At 41.3% G+C, this 23,145-nt stretch overlaps 1 protein-coding gene across 5 annotated transcripts in view; it reads left to right on the forward strand.

The window, feature by feature from the left end:
• Positions 1 to 242: 242 nt before the first annotated feature.
• Positions 243 to 23,145, forward strand: part of BCAT1 (branched chain amino acid transaminase 1) — a 150,966-nt gene continuing 128,063 nt past the window's right edge. For 4 of the 5 annotated variants that reach the window (XM_079935900.1, XM_079935899.1, XM_079935898.1 and 1 more), the window contains exons 1-5: positions 1,222 to 1,539; positions 1,614 to 1,685; positions 11,533 to 11,733; positions 18,890 to 19,000; positions 21,649 to 21,768. In XM_079935900.1, the coding sequence (XP_079792026.1) occupies positions 1,537 to 1,539; positions 1,614 to 1,685; positions 11,533 to 11,733; positions 18,890 to 19,000; positions 21,649 to 21,768 (507 nt within the window). In that variant the 5' untranslated portion in view covers positions 1,222 to 1,536. Of the gene's footprint in view, positions 524 to 1,221; positions 1,540 to 1,613; positions 1,686 to 11,532; positions 11,734 to 18,889; positions 19,001 to 21,648; positions 21,769 to 23,145 lie in introns of those variants that run through there. The other variant, XM_079935901.1, reaches the window with a different exon arrangement.

Raw genomic sequence — 23,145 nt, forward strand, 5'->3', positions numbered from 1 at the left:
CAGTCCCGGCTGCAAACTCTCGGGGCAGGAAGGGGGAGGGAAGCAGAAACTGCCTCTTGTGGTCTGGTCGAAGGAAAATCTGCCCTAATGTAAATTAATTTCCCCGAGGTTGCCTTCCCCTGGGCGGAGGGGCGTTTCCAGGCCCACCCAGGCGTTGTTTGGTAAATAAGGATGCTTGCTGAGTGCTTGCAGCCAGAAAGGCGCTCCTGCACTCTCGTGCCCTGGGGGCTGGGACTACGGCTTGGGGTTTCCCGACCGAAGGACCACAGAGACCAGACAGTTGAAGGTTTCTCCCCCAGGGATGCTGGAGGCGCTGCGCTGTTCCCTGCGCCTGGCCCTGGCCTGGGGTTCCGGGTGTTGGCGGCCGGCTCCGCGCGGTCCGTGCGCTGGAGCTTGGCCGCGCCGCCCGCTTTCGCGTCCAGCCGGGCGCTGCGTGCCGCCGCAGCTCTCCGCAGCCGCGCGCTCCCGGAGCCGCCCCATGGCCAGCCCTCCCCCCGCCGCCGCCGCAGCCCTCGCCCGCCAGGTACCCCGACCCCGGGCGTTCGCGGGCGTAGGGGTGGGGCGGATTGGACCCCGGGTCCCGGAAGCGCACGGGCCCGGCCGGGCGCGCTGCTGCTGTTTCCCGCACCATCCTGCTTCGCCTTGCACCACCGTGCTGTCTCCATCCGGGAGTCTCCTCTTTCCCCAGCCCTGCCCGAAATCTCGAGTCCCAGCCTGCGAATTCCTCGGAGAAGCCCCCGCCAGACAGGTCTAAAGTCCCGCCGGGGACCCGCTCCGGAGCGCGGCGCGGACAGCCACGGGGAGCGTGAGGGTCGCCATGGAAGCCGCTTTGGTGGAGGAGGGGTTGGTGGGGGGAAGCGGAATTTCTGGGCTGCCAGAACTGACAGCCGCATCCTGCGTGCCTTCGCCACCCCAAAATATTTTGACCGCAGCCTTCTGCCTCCTTGGATTCCCTTTCTTCCTCTTTCCCCTAGTGCTGTACCAGATTAGGCTTTTTTTTTTTTTTAAGGTCTTCACCGTTTCCAGTTCGACCTGTTTCCATTGTGTCCTTAAGTATGTTTAAAATTTACCCCCTAATTCCATGCGGTTTTGTCTTTCACGTGTGGGGTTTAGTGTCCTTGCGCCTGCATCGGAGGACCCTGCCCGTAGAGAAAATGGTTCACTCTGGTCCCCATCCTTTTTCTAGGCTTGCTATTGTGCGCCCGTGATCGACAAGACCACGAGGCTGAGCGCGCCCAGGAGGTTTTTTCTATAAATGGCTTAAAGCCCTAGTCTAGACTATTTTCTCGGATAAAAGGGGGAGACAATTACCTTCTTGTTCTTTGCTGGTGAACCCTGGCTCTGTAGGGCGAACCTGGAATTTAACCAGTCTGCCCGAAGCCGGCTGTGGAGGACAAAAACAGCCGCGACCTCCGGCAGGGCAGAAAGAGAAGGGCAGCCCTCGCAGGACGCTCTCCTTTGGGGCTCGTGCCTGGGTGTTTGATCCTCCTTTTCCTGTTTGCTTGGGGACCGGACCGGAGCGGAGCGAAGGGTGTGATGGTGAGTGATATTGATTACCCCAGACCCCAGTTACCCACCTAGTTTTACTTAATGGATTTAATTCTTCTTTTAAGGACTGCAATAATGGATGCTCCGCGGAATGTACCGGAGAAGGAGGATCAAAAGAGGTGGTGGAGACTTTTAAGGTAAGTTATTTGCCAGAGGCTAAGAGAAACAGCAATTCAATTGAATACAGCCATTTCTTGTTGAGATTGGGGCAGTTTTCACTGTACGGGTTTATACAGTAGTTTAGATAAGCTGCCATGCATTTTAAATTCCACTCTTCCAGGGGAAAAGTGGAGAGCAGTGCAGTACGGATGTGTCTAAAATTACCTGGCAGTTAATTGCTTATTTTATTTCATGAATTATAAAAGTTTTCTTGGAAAGTAACCAGTTCCTGAATTTCACCTAGAGGTTTACATGATTATATAATACTTTTAACCCTTCACCCTATTTGTGGAAAAAGTTAAACTCACGTATTTCCTCTTTAAGCAGCAGCTAACATTTTACAGTAAAAGAGGAAAAATGGCAGTATTTCCTTCTTTTCTCTCTAAATTATGGAATTTATATATTAAATAATCTCATACATCACAGAGGAATAGTGAGGAGCAAAAGAGAACGAATCTTGTAAAGTACTTTAAAAATCATAAAATCATAAATGTAAGGTTTATTATCATTTTCTCTATAATTCATTATCTCCACCTACTCCCAACCCCCCACACCACAGAGATTTTTGCTTTTTTTTTTGTCTCCTTCTGCTCTTCTGCTGCCTGTTTCAGTCACTGTCAATTGTCATCCATAGCACAGAGTGTCCTAATGATCTCACATCCTGGCAGGGTTCAGAGAGGGAGTGAAACTTGACTCATCAATTCCACACATACCCTGCTCTTACTGTGTGCCAGGGACTGTGCTAGGCATTGGAAATCCAAAGATAAATTTAATAGAAGATCTCTGCTCTCAGGACTTTTTAAAAACCAAAATATAATAGGATATAGTAATAAGTTTGTGAATTTGTTCCTTGTCCTTTAATGTCCTCTATAACCCAACAGTCAATCTACTCTGCTAGCCTATGAAGACTAAGCCCCTAATACATTTGAGGGACTTAGATGTTGAGATGTGGGTCCTTGAAAGAATGAGATAAAGAGGAATTCTACTTCATAATCTCTGAGGGTCATCTTATATAGTAAATTCCTCAAAGGTTATAGATAAATTAAAAATTCCCCCAAAGGCCTTTATACTTTCATACATAGAAGAATTGTTTGCAAAGTGAAGAGTTAATTCATCATGTAAGTAATCTTCTCTTTGTTAGTTTAGATTTCAGGTAAGGAGGGGTGTATTGATAGTCTATACTCATGTCTTTGCATATCAAAACATGAGTGGTAATGGTGGTTGTATTCACTGTGCAAATGTGATGAGGTAAACGAAAAATGAAATTGATAATTTGGGGGAGAAAAATGTTTCTCCCCATCCCCCCCATCTGTTTCTTCCCATCCCCCCTGCTTCCACAGAATGTGCCGCTCCAAAAGCCCTAATTTACTCCTATTCGTACCTCGTTATTAGATTTTTAGAAAGTGTCTGTAAATGATAATGAACGTAGCACCCATGGTTTTCCAAATAGAGCAAGACAAACACACTTGTTTTAGAACAAAGTTAGGCAACATCTGATACAGTTGTAATGCAGAGATAGCCTTCGAAAGTAAGTGCCAATTCAGAGAAGTACTGATGCCATGTTGCCTGAATGCTGGCTGATACAGCCCTCAGGTGCTCTCAGTCCAGTTGCAATAGCCTGCTGTGGCTTCCCCATCTCAGACCAAATGGTTCCCCAACCACACATTTTGAGTCAAGAAATTGTGGTTTTTAGTATGCCCTGTTTTTGTCAATATTTCTTGCCATTTCACAATCCAGTCTTTGTGGCCTTCCAAATTCTTCCACAAGTATATGGTATCCTGACTTTGAAGTCATCAGAGACCATTGGAGCATGGGAAAGAGCACTAAGTTGAGCATAAAAACATAAAAAGGCTTTGCCATTAACTAACCTGATCTCAGGGCAAGAGGGTCCTACCCACTATGGGTGGTCTTAGAGGTATTTTAAAGAGAGGATTCAGAAAAGTAAAAAATATATACTAGGCCTTGATCATTCTTCAAGTTGGCTGTCTAAGGGTTTGGAATAACAACAACAACAAAAAGGTCTTTTATGAATTATAGTAGTACAAGTTTTTGTTTTCAGTTTTGTTTTTACACAGTCTGTTATGTTGAGATATCCAAAACCGTGAAGATAAATCTAGGTTTAGTGAAGTTTAGAACAGAATTAATCGGACATGATACTGTGCTAAATGAGAGGCCAAAATGATAAAGAGAAATGACTCCCATTTCCCAATTGTTCAAATCAATCTGAAGGATTTTATAGAGGAAACCAAGCATTTTGGAGAGTGGGCTGTCTATCTGGAGGGTTTGCATGAGCAGTAGGTAAGGCAAGTGTTAGGCAGTTGGAAAGCTGAGGATACCCCAGACTGCTGGGCTGGGTGAGGGTACTAGTTTCCACATTCACTGCTGGAGGAAGAAAGGAGGGAGTTTGGATAAACTGGAGACACCTGATGTTCTGCTTTACAAATGGAAGAAATAATGGAGAAAAGCAGGTGAGGGTGGGAAGACATCTGTAGCCAAGTTTTAGTCCTTCTATCTCTTCCCATGTTAGACAAGAATATGTAAGTGTTCAGGCACTAGGCTGATGTGTACTGCAAATACAGCCCCAGACACGTTCCTTGTTAACAGAACTCTGATTCACAGTTTTCCAACCGGCCCTGGATGACAAACCTGCCTTCCCAGCCTCCCTTGCAGCTAGAGAGATCACTATGACAGATTTCTAACCAATAAGGCATAGGGAATTTCTGGGAAATTTTTGCTTTTGCGGTCAAAGGGAACAGATTTGTCTGGTATTGTCCTTTTCCTCCCCTTTCTTTGGACTTTGATTAGATCATTAACACTGAAGCTACAGCTACAGCTGTAGCAGCCTTCTTTTGACCCGGAGGAGACGGCCAAGAAAATCACAGAGCCTTGACATTAACAGGTGCTGGCAGGCCTGGCTCCTCCAGACTTGTTATGAGAAAACCAGCTCCTGTTTGGTTTTGATTTACTTGCAGCTGAATGCATTGATGGGTAAATGATAAAAGGTTTATGCATAACATTAGTGACAGGTAGAATTGTAAAAGGAAGTTAGTGCCTTGCTTGGGATCCTTGATTTTGGGGTTAAAATATTTGGACTCGAGTCTGTAGCCATTTAGCTGTTCGTGGACTTCTGAAAGTAATGATTAAACATGTGATACTTGAAAGTACAAGTGTCTTAATTCAGTGATCGATATGGGAAGCAGGGTTGGTAGAATGTTGTGAGAATGATAAGCTCAGAAGTAATGAACAGGGCTTCCCTGGTGGTGCAGTGGTTGAGAGTCCGCCTGCCGATGCAGGGGACGTGGGTTCGTGCCCCGGTCCGGGAGGATCCCACATGCTGTGGAGCGGCTGGGCCTGTGAGCCATGGCTGCTGAGCCTGCGTGTCTGGAGCCTGTGCTCCGCAACGGGAGAGGCCACGACAGTGGGAGGCCTGCGTACCGCAAAAAAAAAAGAAGTCAAGAAGTAGAAAGTAATATGAGTATCAGAGATAGAGACCCAATTTTGAAGGAAATATTATGTGTTCCATTTTAGACATATTCAGTTTGAGATTACCAAATTCATATGATTGCAAGAGAGTAAGTGGCTTTTGGTAAGTATTCACAAATCTGTGAGATTTGAATCTCTGTCACTGGTTCTCAGCCTTTCTTGTGCATTGGCATCTCCTGGAGAGCTTGAAACCAAAACTGATGTGGAGCCCCACTCCTGAGTTTCTTTTGCACTGATCTTAGGTAGGGCGTGGGCATTGATATTTTTCTTAAAAAAAAAAAAAATCCTCCCAGGTAAATCAACTCAGCAGCCAATGTTGGGAACCATTGCTGTTCAAGTTGATGAAATCTTCAGGGGAGATGGTGTGGTGTGGTTCTCAGCCCTGACTGCACAGTTGGAATCCACTTGGGTAAACTTAAACAAACAAGCACCCCCCTGCTCCATCCTTCTGGGATTCTGGAATGGGGTCCAGTTTAATGTTTTTTAAAAACCTCCATGGTTGAATCCAGTGTTTGGCCAGGGTCGAGAACACAGATGCCAAGGGGGAAGTGTAGAGGCTAAAGGAAAAAGCTCAGCATTACCCAGATTCTCTTATTTTTCCACCATTTAAATTCTCCTCCTTCCTCCAACTTTGCTCTTCCATACTTAGTAAAAACAGCGAGAAATTAAAGCATGGTAGCCTGGCTCTAGTATTATCCCTCAAATTACCTGGAATGGAGAGAGAAACTGGGTTTACCCTAACTGCCAGCAGTGTCTATGGTACCGGTCCCAGGGAAAGAAAGAAGATGGCGTACAGTCTTGGTTACACAGAGCCAGGGCTCATGGAGAATTGGAATGTCGGTCAGTGTACAATGGAGTAACTGGCTCTCTCAGCCCCTCCCTTTCCTGCATCCCCACCATACTTGGCTGTCTGCTGTTTCCTGTACATGCCAAGTGTGTTCCCACCTCAGGGCCTTTGCACTTGCTCCCTCTGCCTGAAAGACTTTGCCCCTAGATATCTAAATGACCTACCCTCTTCATTCAAGTTTCTGCTCAAATGTCACCTCATCAGGGAGGCCTTCCCTAACGCTTCTATCTAAAATAATCCTTCTCTTTCCCACCCTATCCTTTCAAGCTGCTTTCATTTTCTTCTTCATAGCACTAATCACCTCCTGACATCTATTTATCTGTTTATTTCTTCATACTGTTTTTCCCCCTCGCTAAGAGAAGAGGACTCCCCTGAGTTTCTTTGTGCCTATAGCAATACAGGTACATAGTAGCTCAAAAACTGTTAGGTTAAAAAAAAAAAATTGTTCGGTTAATATGTTACTGAATTGATCAACCAGACCTGTGCCGGGGTCCTAGCCTGGGCCAAGACCCCAGTTTTTCCCCCAGGGAGGTTCTTTTTCCAATCAGATTGTGCAGCCAATAACAAAACCAACGCTGAGATTGGAACAGCACAAGCTTCATTCAGTGGTTAAAGAATGGAGAAGTGGGAACCTAGTTCATTAATCAACTTCTCAACCCAAGTTGGGCGGGTTGTATAGGAGGGTCAAGGTAAAAGGGAGGGAATTGGAAAGAGTGGGAGGAATATTCATGAGTTATATGAGAACAGGGGTGTGATTTGAACCCAGAACTGATGCAGCTCTCCTTTTCAGTCCTTGTACATGCTTTTTGTGCTTTTCCGATTGTTGTCATGGCAATCGTCAACTGTCATGGTGCTGATGAGGGTGGCATTTAGCTAACTTATTACAATGAGCGTATAATGGGGCCCAGGGTCTAGTGGAAGTCACATCTTCCTCCATCTTGGGCCTACTTGGTTCTAACCAGTTCTTGTTTTTTTCTTTCAGCTTCATCCTGAAACTTAGATGAGTTTCTATTGGTTTCTATTCAAGGGAGGGGAAGGGGTATGGTTCTGGGGCGACAACCTTCGTAACAGAATGAATGAATAACACTTGTTCACAGAGGCTACCACCTGTCTTTGGCCGGCAGCAAGTGTGCCTGAGAAGGAAGGCTGAGCCCTTGCATCTTGGTATCTGCTGTGCTTGTTAAGTGCACTACCTGAGCCACTGTGCTGGTGCAGTGTTCACTGAGTGAATAAAAAGGCAAAATACTAAGAATAATAAAGTAGGTGAGGAAGGAAGAAGAGTGAGGGAAGGAAAAAATAAAAAGAATCACCCTACAGTTTGATATGAGGCAAAGCCATAGTCTTGTTTTTAAAATATTCTATGCAGATTGTTGTTGGAATAAAGTTGTATATATTCCATTGCCTATTGGTTTCATGGCAGGTAGGGTTACTGGAAAGCCTAGAAATCCTGAAAGGTAGCTGGACCCTGTGTGGTTTGCTTCTTGTTGATTAGCTAATGATAGAATTGTTTGTTTTTTTCACATCTTTATTGGAGTATAAATGCTTTACAATCTTGTGTTAGTTTCTGCTGTACAACAAAGTGAATCAGCTATGTGTATACATATATCCCCATATCCCCTCCCTTTTTCGTCTCCCTTCCACCCTCCCTATCCCACCCCTCTAGGTTGTCACAAAGCATCTAGTTGATCTCCTTGTGCTATGCAGCTGCTTCCCACTAGCCATCCATTTTATGTTTGGTAGTGTATATATGTCAATGCTACTCTTTCACTTCATCCCAGCTTCCCCTTCCCCACCCCCTATGCCCTCAAGTCCGTTCTCTATATTTGCGTCTTTATTCCTGCCCTGCCACTAGGTTCATCTGTACCGCTTTTTAAAATTCCATATATATGCATTAGCATATGGTATTTGTTTTTCTCTTTCTGACTTGCTTCACTCTCTGACAGATTCTAGGTCCATCCACCTCATTACAAATAACTCAGTTTTGTTTCTTTTTATGGCTGAGTAATATTCCATTGTATATATGTGCCACATCTTTATCCATTCATCTACTGATGGACACTTAGGTTGCTTCCATGTCCTGGCTATTGTAAATAGAGCTGCAGTGAACATTTTGGTACATGACTTTTTTTGAATTATGGTTTTCTCAGGGTATGTGCCCAATAGTGGGATTGCTGGGTCATATGGTAGTTCTATTTTTAGTTTTTTAAGGAACCTCCATACTGTTCTGCATAGTGGCTGTAACAATTTACATTCCCACCAACAGTGCAAGAGGGTTCCCTTTTCTCCATACCCTCTCCAGCATTTATTGTTTCTAGGTTTTCTGATGATGGTCATTCTGACTGGTGTGAGGTGATAGATACCTCATGGTAGTTTTGACTTGCATTTTTGTGGTTTTGATTTGCATCATTGTGGCTTTGATTTGCATTTCTCTAATGGTTAGTGATGTTGAGCATCATTTCATGTATTTGTTGGCCATCTGTATGTCTTCTTTGGTAATGATAGAATTGTTTAGCTAATGTTAGAAATAGCAGGTGGAGGAATTCCCTGGTGGTCCAGTGGTTAGGACTCCACACTTTCATTCCCGGGGCCCGGGTTTGAACCATGGTTGGGGAACCAAGATCCCGCAAGCTGTGGGGTATGGCCAAAAAAAAAAAAAAAAAAGGAAGAAATAGCAGATGGGAGGTTGAGATTTTTTTTAATCTTTTTTTTTTTTGTTTTTTTGCGGTACGCGGGCCTCTCACTGTTTTGGCCTCTCCTGTTGCGGAGCACAGGCTCCGGACGCGCAGGCTCAGCTTCCATGGCTCACGGGCCAGCCGCCCCGCGGCTTGTGGGATCTTCCCAGACCCGGGCACGAACCTGTGTCCCCTGCATCAGCAGGCGGACTCTCAACCACTGTGCCACCAGGGAAGCCCTATCTTACTTTTTTTCCCCCCTCCCCTTCCTCCCTCCCTATCTTACGTTTGAAGAACCATGCAAATTACTGGTTTTGTCACTGGAAAAAAAAAAAAAAAAGCTAAGGTCTGTTGCCTTTGCAATATTTCAGATGTATCCAGAATCCAGGGATAAAAAACTCACCCATTCTACTCACTCTCTCTGCTACATTTTCTTCTACTTTCATCTTTCTGCTTTTGTTTTGTATCTTACTGCTCTCCCGTTATTAAGAAACTTTTATTAATAGTGTTAATAGGTAAAATTTTGCATTGTTTGTCTTACTATATTGATATAGTTCTAGATTTTTCTTAGCCCAGGATCCCCCCAGCCACTTTTTCAAAAAAGCTAACTAAAGCAAAAGCACAGGTACTTGTGAAAGAATACTGTGAAACCATTCATGTAATAAAAAGTTTATGTTAGAATTTCACTCACTTTAAATCCCGGCCATCTTCTGTGAATAAGTCTGTCATTCATTACAGAGTGCATCTGAAATCAACCAAAGTTATTTTCAGCATTTAAGAAAACTTTACTGCTGTGTGTGCCGGGCACTGTGCTAGGGCTGGAGATTTAACTGCAAATACTCTAACCAGATTTCTTTTTTTTTTTTTTTTTGCGGTACGCGGGCCTCTCACTGTTGTGGCCTCTCACATTGCAGAGCACAGGCTCCGGATGTGCAGGCTCAGCGGCCATGGCTCACGGGCCGAGCCGCTCCACGGCATGTGGGATCTTCCCAGACCGGGGCACGAACCCATGTCCCCTGCATCGGCAGGCGGACTCTCAACCACTGCGACACCAGGGAAGCCCCAGATTTCTTATCTAAACAGTCAAGAAGGATTGGCAAGCTTTTTGAATGGGCCAGATAATAAATATTTTTGGCTTGAGGGTCATCAGGTTTCTGTCACAGCTAATGGACCATGCCATCAGGTGAAATTTGCCCAACATCCTACCTAGTCTAGAGGATAAGGGGAGAGAAATGGAATTCAAAGATCAAAACAGTTTAGCTGGAATAAATTTATTTTCTTGCACTTAGTAAAGGGTTTTAGGTTAACTTACTTGGATTAAGTACTGATAGAAGAAATTTTTTCCTCAAAGTTTTGCATTTTACTGGCATATTCCAAAGTAGCGTTACTAGACTGGCCTGAAAATTACAGTTAATATGTTGTCCTTAATGCCTTATACTTTGTAATGTGAGCTTTCTGGTTGTTTTGAAATAAATACCATTTTTATGTTATTTGGCAGCTTGAATGGGAGGGGAGTTTGGGGAAGAACGGATACATGCATATGTATGGCTGAGTCCCTCTACTGTGCACCTGAAACTATCACAACATTGTTAATCGGCTATACTCCAAGATAACATAAAAAGTTAAACAAACAAAAAGTAAATAACATTTGTAGCCTAAATGTTTTTCTAAAAATAACTATCATTCATAATATATCAAATGACTAAAGCAGCTATAAAGCAGTGAATTAATCCGAAGTAATTAGATTATTTGAAAAAATAATGATCAGAGCTGGTGATACGAAGTGAAATTCTGTATTTGATTTTGGGGGGCAATGACTACTTTTGTGTATAGAAAGAAGTGGAGTCCGATCTTCCTTAGAACCTATTAACAGCTTGAACTTGTCCTTGGTTAGTTTTGTTTTTAAGTGGTCTAAAAGCTCCTTCCCCTGTGGTTTTTGTCAGTATTCTACCGCTATTGTATAGTTAGTGGTGCTATTGTCTATGATCCGGATGCTTACGTGTGGGCCATTTGTAATAGGCAAGCCGGCTGTGGAGAGCTGGTGAAATGGGGCTGTGTGAAGTTGTTTCCTATTACTCTTATTTATCTTTCTTTGAATAAGGGGTCCTTTGTTCACTGTTTCCTCAATACAGAATAGAGGATTTATATCTTAGTGTTCAATCTCTACTTCTGTTTTCAACGAGGAAAACATTTGCTTCACTCTGCTTGCTGCCTGTCCCCTACGACGCACCCAGAGGGTTTTGGAAGCCTTCTGCCAAGAATTCTTTGGGGGAGCTGGAGTATAACCATCCCAAGAGCTGCAGTTCTTAATGACATTCTTTTTAGTGTAACAAGTCATTGTGAGTGTTGCTGTTTTCATTCTAAGACCCCTCTTTCTTCTTTCTCGAAGGATCCACATGGGTTCTGTGGTGGGAGTGAAGAAGAGATATGTTCTTTTAGCGTCATTTAACTCCATCTACTCTTTTGTCCCTGTTTCTAAATGCCACTGAATTTTGGTTCTGATATTTGTTCGGCAGTATACCTTGCAGAGATCTCTCTTTTTTTTTGCTGTGCCCTGCGGCCTCTGGATCTTAGCTCCCTGACCTAACCGCTGGACCGCCAGGGAATTCCCTACATTGAAGAGATTTTAAACAACAGTCCAAATTCTGAATGCAGGCATGATTTGCTTCTCTCACACAGTGTTAAGTTTCTGCGTTAGTTGCCAACATTTAAAAGTCAAATGACGGCCAGTGACTTAAATTGTATCTGTCTTTTTACCCTCTGTCTCATCTAGCCATGGATGTTCAGTTACTTTTCTTTAATGGTGCTGATTTTCTTCCCCAGGCTAAAGATCTAATAATCACACCAGCCACCGTTTTAAAGGAAAAACCAGACCCCAATACTCTGGTTTTTGGAACGGTTTTTACGGATCACATGTTAACAGTGGAGTGGTCTTTGGAGTTTGGATGGGAGAAACCACACATCAAGCCTCTTCAAAACCTGTCATTGCATCCAGGTTCGTCGGCTTTCCACTATGCAGTGGAAGTAAGTACTTGGGAATTAATGATGGCGACATGCTTGGTCTTCACTGGGGTTCCTAGGTAGCTCCCTCGCTCAAATAGCTTTAGGGCAGCAGGGCTTTACCGTATTAACTAGAGGCAATCATAAATGGCCTGTAAACAGTTGTATTGAGGGTAAGTCTTAAGAACTAAATTTTCAGATAATCTTGAATTTTTTAACATCTCAATTAAAAAATCATGTAGCTGGTAAGCACGCTGTAGGGTATACAGAAATAAAAATATAATGTGCACATGAACTTGTAACATCGGCTTATAATATCATTTAAAAACTTATTTAGAGCAGATGGGAATGACAGTTGGCAAAAAAATTAGCAACCAAAAAGCCTGTACTGTTAATATTTCACTAAATCACCTCTCTTAGATCTTCTAATGATTGAGGAGAGGTCATTGAGTACAATATTATATTTAATTTTAATGCTAACTGCATGGTTTTATGACAGCAATAACTTGTAGTTAGGCATGTTAAGGGACATGTAATTAAATGTCATCCTTCAGGCACGAGTGGGATAATTATAAGCATAAAATATTAAATAGTTAGAGGGTGCTTCTCTGGTCCTTCTCAGGATACACACTTAGCCAAATACACAATACACTCCCCATTCCCTTGACCCCAGTATATTTTACTCTTTTTTAATGTGTTAAATATCTTTCCTAGAATATTGGGGTATAGAAATGAAGCAATGGCCTACTTACTAGGAGACTAAAAGGTGGTAATACTAAATATTCAGAATGATAATGATAAAATAACTACATTTGTTTATTGAAATCCTGCAATATGCCCTGTACCTAGGTATCTTATACGGGTCATTTCATTTAATTGTTTTAAGTGAAAAAGCATATGGTTAATTATTCAGGTTCTGGAGTCAAACTTCCTGGGCTCAAAGCCTGTCTGTGGTCATATTATTTTAATCCAAAAGTGAACGTACGAATAATGTCCTTGGATTTCTTTCTCCTCCACTTATCAGCCCTATTGATTTTAGAATCCTATTGATTTTATTTTTAGAGCTACAATTACATGTGGTTTTGTTGATTTCAAAAGTATTTTTTGATAAATATGTGAAGATTTCGAAAAGTGAAGGAGAGACATGTGAAGTGTGAGTAGGGAACCTGGATGAAAGAAAATGCAATTTTATTACAGTTACTTCATTTTTCAGGTTGATATTAATATTTAGTGAGATAAAACGTAATTTGAAAAAATGGAAAACATGTACTATTTAATGAATACTTATAAATGAGTGCCCACGTAGCTACCACCCGAGTAAGGAAATAGACCTAGACCCTTTGAGCATCCCAGAAGCCTTCTCGTGTCCCTTCCGCATCATAAACCCGTATCTTCTGGCGCTCGTTATTCTTACTTTTGTGGTAACTTTGCTTTGCTTTTCTTTTTGGATTGTATGTATCTCTAACACTATGGTTTTGCTTCTTTCTGAACTTTGCATAAGTGGAATTATAGTGTGCATGCATGTGTGTGTGTGTGTGTGTGTGTGTGTGTGTGCGTGCACCCGTGACCCTGTTTGAGCTCAGTGTTATGTGAGCTCTAAGCATCCAGGACCAACCCTAATATCTGTGGGTCCTGGGACAAATGTACAAGCAGAGCCACCCCAAAGTCCACCCTCTATCTCTTTCTGTCCTGGCTCCATCCTGTACCACAGGAGGCCTCGCGCACACACGTAGATGCCCACACCACTTGCAAATGGATGACCCTTGGCCATCCTTGGACTTAGACTACTACATCCTAGTAGTCCTGTCCGTTCTTAAGAGGATGAAACCAAGGATGCCCATTGAGGCCCTGAAAATAGGATCAGGGCCATTTGGGTAGGGAATTCTGGGGAACTGAGTACTTGGTGTCTGTCTAGAAAAAGGATTCAGCCAACTACTTGCTCCAAGGGGGTCACAGCTGGAGAAAGACAGGAGTGAGAGGCCCTCTGAAGTGTGAGGCTCCGGGCAGAGGCCCAGGTTATCTGGGTCAAAGAGTGGTAGGTACCACATCATATGCTCCTTGAAGCAATAGGATTCCGTTATGTGAATATATTCAGTCTGTTGTGGACGTGCGCTTGTGTGGTTTCCTTCTCTGAACATTCTTGTACATAGTATGCTGGTGTGCTTGTATACATGTTTCTTTAAATCAGCAGTTCTCAAAGTGTGGTCCACAGACCCCTGGGCTCCCCTTTCAAGAGATCCCGTGTCCCGTGCATCGGCAGGCGGACTCGCAACCACTGCGCCACCAGGGAAGCCCTATGATGACTTTTTGATGTGTTCATTTGCTTATTCTGAACCACAGTCCCCAGAATAACATTTTTCACCTCCTGCTGGGGATGGACTACAAGGACATTGTCTTGTGAGCACTGGAGGACATAGGAAGGCAGTGGCGGTTTTGTTGCGTACACACGCCTTCTTCTAGTTATTCAGTCACACACTAATTTAGGTGCTGTTTGAAGGAATTTTGCAGATGGGGTTAAAGTCCCTAATTAGTTGATTTGAAGTTGATCAAAAGGGAGATTATTCTGGGTGAGCCTGACCTCAGGACTTCCACGCAGCAGCTAGGCCTACACAGGCACTCAATCTCTTCCGCTGCCCCTCCTTCCTGACTCACTTGCAGATGGACTGCAGCCCACACCTCCTGGGTCCAGCCTGCTTGTGATCTTCTCCTTCTCACAGCCTGTCCTACAGATTTTGGACTTTGCTTAGCCAGCCTCCACAAATGCGTTGGGCATTTTATTCTAATAAATCTGTAAATGTCATACGTATTTCTTTTCTTTTTTTGTTTTTTTAAAATAAATTTATTTATTTTTGGCTGCGTTGGGTCTTCGTTGCCGTGCGTAGGCTTTCTCTAGTTGCGGCGAGCGGGGGCTGCCGTTTGTTGCAGTGCACGGGCTTCTCATTGCGGAGCATGGGCTCTGGGCACGCAGGCTTCAGTAGTTGTGACACACGGGCTCAGTAGTTGTGGCTCGCGGGCTCCAGAGCGCAGGCTCAGTAGTTGTGGTGCACAGGCTTAGTTGCTCCGCGGCACGTGGGATCTTCTCAGACCAGGGATCGAACACGTGTCCCCTGCGTTGGCAGGCGGATTCTTAACCACTGCGCCACCAGGGAAGTCCCTGTTTTACGTATTTCTACTGGTTCTCTTTCTTCTCAGTTGAACTCTGACTGACGGACCATTGAATTTTAAGGAATTAACAGAGTATGAAAACCTCATTGATGGGGTTTGATTCCACAGTGTAACTAACCTTTAAGGGACTGCCACTTGTCAAGTTTTGGAGGAGTATCAGAGAAGAAAATCCACAATTATCTGAAAAGGTTATCAAAAATACCTCCTTTCTCAACCACATATCTATGTGAGACTGGGTTTTCTTTGTGTACTTCAACCAAAACAACATTTCAAGAGATTGAATGCAGAAGCAGATATGAGAATCCAGTTGTCTTTTGTCAAGCCAAAAATTAAAGATTTGCAATAATTTTAAAACAATGCCACACTTAACATTCATTCTCTTGGAAAATATAGATAATTTTAATGAAAATATTTTAACATGTCATAGTTTATTGTTAATAAATAAATAAATTTAAAATTTCTCACTACTGATAATGGTAAATATTAATAGAATTACCTTATAAATAAAAGCTCTTTGGGACCTTTATAATTTTTAAGAGTGTAAAGACATCCTGACACCAGAAAATTTGAGAAATGCTGCTTAAGGGTCTAGGAATATGCTGCTGGTACTGGATATTAGCTGCATTTTTACACAAAAAGGGTAACTATTTTCCATAGTGATTTTACCAGTTTTTACACCCACCAGCCATGAATTAGCAACCACATTCAACCATGACTCATCAACCTTGCCAACTCTGAGTATAACCTGATTTTAAATTTTTAGCCAGTTTAATGCAATGGCATATTATTGTGATGTTTATTTCAATGGATATCTCTTTATTTGAAGTCCCTGCTTGTTTCCATCTTTTGCTCACTATTGTGTTCCCTTTCTTTTTGATCTTCAGAAGTACTTTATATATTTTAGATATGGGTCCTTTATCAGTTATGTGTTTTAAGTATCTTTTTCGACACTTTTTATTCTCTCCAGAATTTTTTGATGACAAGAAATACATTTAAATTTTAAAAAGTTGAATTTATCAATCTTTGCTTTATGTTTGGTCCTTTTGTGTCTTGCTTAAAGACTCTTTTTCTATTCCTAGATTATGAAGACATCTTCCTATATTATTGTATGAAGTAGGGTCCAATTTTGTATGAAGTAGGGTCCAATTTTTTTTTTCCCCTACAGATACCCAATTGTCACAGCACCATTAAAAAGACTGTTCTTTTCCTCCTGATACATTTTGTCACATCTTAACATATACACATGGGTCTGCTTCTCGATCTCCACTTGCATTCCATTGTCTTGTCTATCTGGATCTCTATTCTGTTTCATCATTTTGCTTGTCTATCTGGACAAATGCCGCACTGTCTTTATCTCCAAATCATTATAATGAGTCTGGATGTCTACTAGGACAAATCCTTCTGTTTCTTCAAGAGTGCCTTGGATATTTCTTGGTCATTTGCTTTTCCATATTACTTTTAGATTCAGTTTATCATGTCAGTCAACTTTTGTCATTCAGTTTGTTACAAGAAAAATAAATGCCCTGACATGATTTCCATTTGGATTGCATTAAATATATAAATCAATTTGGAGAGAGTCTTTATAATATTGAATCTTTCAATCTATGAGTGGCGGATTGCTTTCTACATTTAGTTATGTCTTTAATGACTTGGTAAAATTTTATAGTTTCCTTATGGGTCTTTCACTTACCTTAGATTTTCCCCACTTAAGTATTCCTTTTAATTCTACCATAAATAGTGTTTGTATTTTCTAACTGCTGCTGTTACATGGGAATATAATCTTGTATCTGGTTACTTTGCCTAAACAGATAATTTCAAAAGATTATATCAGTTTTTGTGTATTTTCTACGTTTAATCTTATCTGTGTTGCATGATCTATGACAGTTTTATTTTTTTTCTTCTCCTAACTTTATGCTTGTTATTTTATTATTATTATATTGGTAGTACAATATTGAATTAAAGTAGTCGCAGCAGGCAGTGTGTGATGTTCTCAATCTGAAAGGAAAGCTTTAAATTTTACCATTTTAATAGATAAACAACAAGGACCTACTATATAGCACAGGGAACTATTATCTTGTAATAATCTATCATGGAAAAACATCTGAGAAAGAATATATAATGTGTATATATGTATGTATATATATATATATATATATATATCTGAATCACTTTGCTGTACACCTGAAACTAACACAACATTGTAAATCAACAATGTTCCTGTTCAATTAAAAAAAATTTTTACCATTTTAAGTATAACGTTTGCTACAAGTTTATTTCTCACATAAGGAAGATTCCTTTTTTTCTTAGTTATCCAGGAAACTTTTAAAAATCATAAACGAATGTTCAGTTTTATCAGATGCATTTATTACAATGAGATGATCATATAGTTTTTTCCACATAAACTCTTCATATAATGAATCTCATTACTGTATTTTCTAATGTTAAACCCAACTTCTATTACTGGGATAAATCCAGCTGAGTTAGGCTGTGTTATCCTTTGTGTATTTTGCATCTGTATTTTTCAAGTGAGATTATCATACAATCTTTGCATAAATTTGAACTTATATCAAATGTGTATAATTTTTAAACCGGGAAGGAAATTGAACTCTACGAAGTTACCTTCTTTATCTCCAGTAAAGCTTCTTGCCTGAAAGTCTATTTTGTTTTATATTTAGCAATATAGCCTCACCAGCTTTATTTTAAAAAGTATTTGTACGATATATTGCTCTCTGTGCTTTTTTGGGTTTCAGATGTTATCAGCTGAGTTAATCTGACAACCATATCTTTTAACTAAGGCTTTAGTCCTACTACATTTAAAAAATTACCCATATATTTGCACTTCAACAAAACATCTCAGTTTTTGCTTTTTAATTGTGCTCCAGGATTTATATGTCTTTTCTCATGTAAGCTTTAAGGCTGTAAGCATCTAAAGGCCCTCCTTTTCATTCTCATTCAGTTCAACATATTTTCTAATTTCCATCATTTTTCTTCTTTGACTCACACTTAATATTAAGTAATGGGTTTCTTCTCCAAAATGTGGATATCTTGGGGTTATAGTTTCGGTTTTGATACCTAGCTTATCTTAAGGTCAGAAAACATGTGAAAAGAACATGCCTTCTACAGGTGGTGTGCACAGGGCTCTGTGTGTCCATTAGGTTAGTTTGTTGTTCTTGTTCAAATTGTCCATATCTTTACCATGTTTTGGCCTATTTGTTCTATCAATTACTTAGAGAACCTGTGGTAAAAATTTCCCTTTTTTTTTTTAAATTTTAATTTTATTGCAGTGTAGTTGATTTACAGTGTTATGTTAGTTTCAGATGTACAACAAAGTGATTCACTTACACATATACATACATTCATCCTCTTTTAGATTCTTTTCTTATGTAGGTTATCACAGAAAAAAATTCCCTTTAAAATGATTGATTTTCCTCTTTTCTCTGTATTTGTCAGTATGCACTAAATTCAAAGCCTTTTCACGTCCCTGCCCATGTTTGTCTGTGGCAGCTCCCTGAGAAGGTGGCGTGGCCCTAACATAGTGTAGTCTTGACCTGCTTGGTTTCTGTGATTTGGGAGACTGAACCAGCTCTGGTCACATCTAGATTACCCGCTCTCCAGAGTTCATAGGAGCCAGATAAAATGAAAAGATACATGGGTGTTTGGGGGTGGATTGGGGGCCGGGTACTGCGGGGCCTTTGATTCCATTTCTATTTTCTAGGCAGTCAGTCAGTCCATGTTGTGTGGAGATGTTTTCTTCCAGCCTCCACTGATGTGTGTTAACATCTGGCTCCTGTTAAGCAAAGGATAGCTCTGAATTCCCACCAGATCTTGGTAATAAAGGGACTTCTTATGATCCCAGTGACTGTAACCAGTCTGTCCGGCTTTTCTAGATTTAGGGTCTGTGTCAGTAGCTTTACATGGTAAAGGAGATGAGGGCCCATAGAAAAGTCAGTCTTTTGAACACAGGGATTGTTTTCATTTAGTTACCTTGTAACATTTATTTCTCTTTTATCTTCAGTTATTTGAAGGATTGAAGGCATTTCGGGGAGTAGATAATAAAATTCGTCTGTTTCGGCCAAGGCTCAACATGGATAGAATGTACCGGTCTGCTATGAGGGCCACTTTGCCGGTATGTATATTTAGGAGTTTCTCTTGTGTTTCTCTTGCTGTAATGGGTCACTGAATTCCACCAGACAAACCATTTCTGAATACTTAGATCAGTATTTGGTATAAACCATATGAGTACTGAATTTCTTTCTGATCTGTTTTTTAATCAGTGAGTTAAAAATACAAGGAAATAACCATTTGGCAACTCCACAATCTGTTTCTTTATGAGTGTCTGTGGGAGATAATGGGATAAGGAAGAAAAATATGCCTCAAACTGAAATAATAAAATTTAAAGACCATATGAAATTATGATATGAAAATACGGTGTACTGCACAGATATATGTGGGACGTTTTGCCTAACTGCTTAAGACACTAGCAAGTATGCAGTGCTTTAAGTAGTTGTTTAGATATTTTAGCCCAAGTTTTATTTAAAGAAAAAAAGAAAGGATATATAAAATGGTTTCTCATGGCCACTGGGTCCTGGCTGTAACATTGTTTTTTAGGGAGCAGAATTCATTCTAAGGTGGGTTGGATTTAGACCCTAAGGTTCATGTCTAGGTAGGAGGTAACTTAGATTACTTTCATTCCCTGAGATTTGACCAGGCTGTCTTTCTGAACTGAAAGAAGTCTTTTCCCCCTTTGACATACTTTGTCCCTAACCTTCAGCTGTGCGTTGAAGAAGCCCAAGTGATGACTCCTTTTTAGCCAGGCTCTTCCTCCTTCCTTTTTTTTTTTTTTTTTTTTTTTGCCGTACGTGGGCCTCTCACTGTTGTGGCCTCTCCCGTTGCGGAGCACAGACTCCGGACGCGCAGGCTCAGCGGCCATGGCTCACGGGCCCAGCCGCTCCGTGGCATGTGGGATCTTCCCGGACCGGGGCACGAACCCGTGTCCCCTGCATCGGCAGGCGGACTCTCAACCACTGCGCCACCAGGGAAGCCCTTCCTTCTTCCCTTTATAACACACGCTTCACCGACCTTCTTCAGAGGCAGAAGGGAAATTCAGGAAATTTCTTTGGACTCCGTCCTAGTTCCACTCTTTACCCATTACAGACAAATCATTGGGAAATCCTTTAAAATGAGGACAGAAGGAAAGGGAAGTAACATTTATTGGACAGCAGCTGCCACAAACTGTGTTACGTGGTTTTACATTCCTTGCCATTTTAATCATAACAGTAAGCTATTGTCAAGAAGGTATGTTTTGTAAATTTTAGCAGCACCTTTGTACAGAGAAGAAAACTCAAGCCCACAGAGGTTCAATGACTTGCCTAAGATGACAGTCTAATGGGACAGGGCAAGAGCTTCACTAGGGATGTAAGTTTTAAAATCCCTAGTGAAGTTCTTTCCACTAAATCTTACATCTAGACAGCAGTATCAGGGAGATGATATGTCCTATATGATTGGCAATCCCGATTTCTATAACATTACCACACTGTGATTGCTGTTGTAAGTAAGTATTTAAATAGCCAAATCCTGATGTCATGAGCTCTATTCATGTATGTTTCTGACTCATTTTCTACCTTGAATAACCCATAGCATCTCTGAAAGTATGTTTCTTTGCCCTGCCAAGTGAATAGAAACTACTTATTTTACAAAATGTCACCCATCTAGTATATAAAACCCTTTTTCACCTTAGAAGTAAACTACTCTTTGCTTTTGCCCATTTTCCTGTTGGATCATCTGTCTCTTTCTTACTGATTTTCAGGTTATCTTAACATTTTCCTGTTACGATCCTTTGTTGGTTATGTTACAAATAAGTTCACCCAGTGTGTCACTTACATCGTTTGAGGAACAGAAGTTCTTAAGTTTTAAATAGTCAGATTTTGTCCATTTTTTTCCTTTATGATTTATGCTTTGTGTCTTTTATTTAAGAATTCTACTTTAAGGTGACAGAGATATTTTGTATGTTTTTTTATAAAAGTCTTAATGTTTTCTCACATTTAAGTGTATAATCCAACTACAGTTGGTATTTGGTTATGGTAAGAGGTAGGGAACCACTTTTTTATCTTTCTCATGTGGATAATCTCTCATTCCATCACAGTTTGGGGAAAAGTCACAGAAAACAGAATTCTTGTTTGGGTTTATTATTATTACTTTAAAATATTTATTTATTTATTATTATTATTTAATAAATTTATTTATTATTTTTATTTTTGGCTGCATTGGGCCTTCATTGCTGCGCACAGGCTTTCTCTAGTTGCGGCAAGCAGGGGCTGCTCTTCGTTGTGGTGCACGGGCTTCTTGTTGCAGTGGCTTCTCTTGTTGTGGAGCGCGGGCTCAGTAGTTGTGGCTTGCGGGCTCTAGAGCACAGGCTCAGTCGTTGTGGCGCACGGGCTTAATTGCTCCGCGGCATGTGGGATCTTCCCGGACCAGGGCTCGAACCCGTGTCCCCTGCAGGCAGATTCTTAACCACTGCGCCACCAGGGAAGCCCCTTATTATTTTATAATTAAAAAAAATTTTTTTTGCCCGCACTGCACGGCCTTGTGGGATCTTAATTCCTCGACCAGCATTGAAAAAGGGCCACTGCACTGAAAACACCGCGTCCTAACCACTGGACCACCAGGGAATTCTCTATTATTACTTTTTTAATAGTCAAAGCTTTCATGAGGATCATTTCTTACTGCTACAATGGAAGAACATTGCATTATTCATTATGTTTTTCATTCCTTCAGGCATTTGACAAGGAAGAGCTTTTAGAGTGTATTCAGCAGCTTGTGAAATTGGATCAAGAATGGGTCCCCTACTCAACATCTGCAAGTCTGTATATTCGTCCTACATTCATTGGAACTGAGGTGCAGACTGACTTCCTGTTTTGGGGTACTTTGGTGGGGGAGTTATCATTGTTTATGCTTGAAACTTCTAATATGTAGTTTGAAAATAGCCCCCCCCAGTAGCATCATTAATGCTCCTTTCCCTTGATTATTAAGACTGTAAACATTTTTTTAAAGGGCCAGATAGTATTTTAAACTTTGTGAGCCATATGGTTTCTGTCACTAATCAGCTCTGCCACTGTGGTACAAACACAGCCACAGACACCAACATAAATAAGTAAAGAAATGAGCGAGGCTGTTTGCCTTCTGCTAATCAAGACTAACCATGATCTCCTCAGCTTAGCGGTGTAATGCCAGGTAAGTGCTCCTCCAAGGTAAGAGTGGTAATGGTTTTGAAATTTGGAGGAGAGAGAGCTGCTACTTTTTTATCTTCATTTTCCTCATGTTTTTGGGATTACTTGGTAAGGAGAGGGAGTGGAGGGCCCTCTTCCCCCACAGAAAATGTTGGAAATAAAGTTCACGGTGGATATTAGGGGAGGCACTTGAGAGCTAGGGGAACAGGTTTAAACAACATGGCTGTGAGATCTCCCAGTAGCTCACAGTCTATTGGTTGGTGCCCTTGCAAAGGAAGGACATGCCTGGAGTGGCCAAGGCCATCTGTGCGGGTGAATATGTGATATAAAATATAAAGACCCTGTCCCTATCTCCTTCCTCTGCTGGGTAGGGTTGGCCTTATGGAGAATGGGTGATATGAGAGATAATTGATGGGGGGAGTTGAATGTGGGTGGGGGGGTGAGGGGGTGTGTGGCATATGGAGATCTTCAAGGATAGGGGCAAGGAGACAGCTTTTGCCATAGTCTAACCATTCTGCTCTCTACGAGGTAATTGTATGGTTACCAGATTTTCCACTAGGTCGTATGAATGCCAGCAGTAAGGCCAGAGGATAAGTACCTAAGTGGTCCTTTGGGATCCTTTTCGATGCCTTTTGAAATACTATTAAGAGCCTACATAATGAATTTCATGAATTGCAGTCTCCCTCATAAGCTTTAAAGAATTGGGACAATTTAAAGAGTCATCTTCTCCTTAAGTTTCTGACATTTTAATATTGATGAGTTTTTAAATATTATTATTTAACTTCAGACTAAGAAGAAGTAATTTTTTAATTTTGTTGAAACGTTTCTAATCTCAAAGCACTACCTTCTAGGTATCCTGAGGTGCTTTCCCACTCTGAGATCTGATTCTTCTATTCCTAGTTTGTTGAGAGTTTTTATCATGCATGCAGGTTGGATTTTGTTGAATGCTTTTTCTAAATGTCTTGACATGATTATGTGGTTTTGTCCTTTATTATAATGTATTATATTAACTCATTTTTAGATGTTAAAACAACCTTGTATTCAT

This window comes from Stenella coeruleoalba (assembly GCF_951394435.1).
Source record: "Stenella coeruleoalba genome assembly, chromosome: 11".
NCBI lineage: Eukaryota > Metazoa > Chordata > Mammalia > Artiodactyla > Delphinidae > Stenella > Stenella coeruleoalba.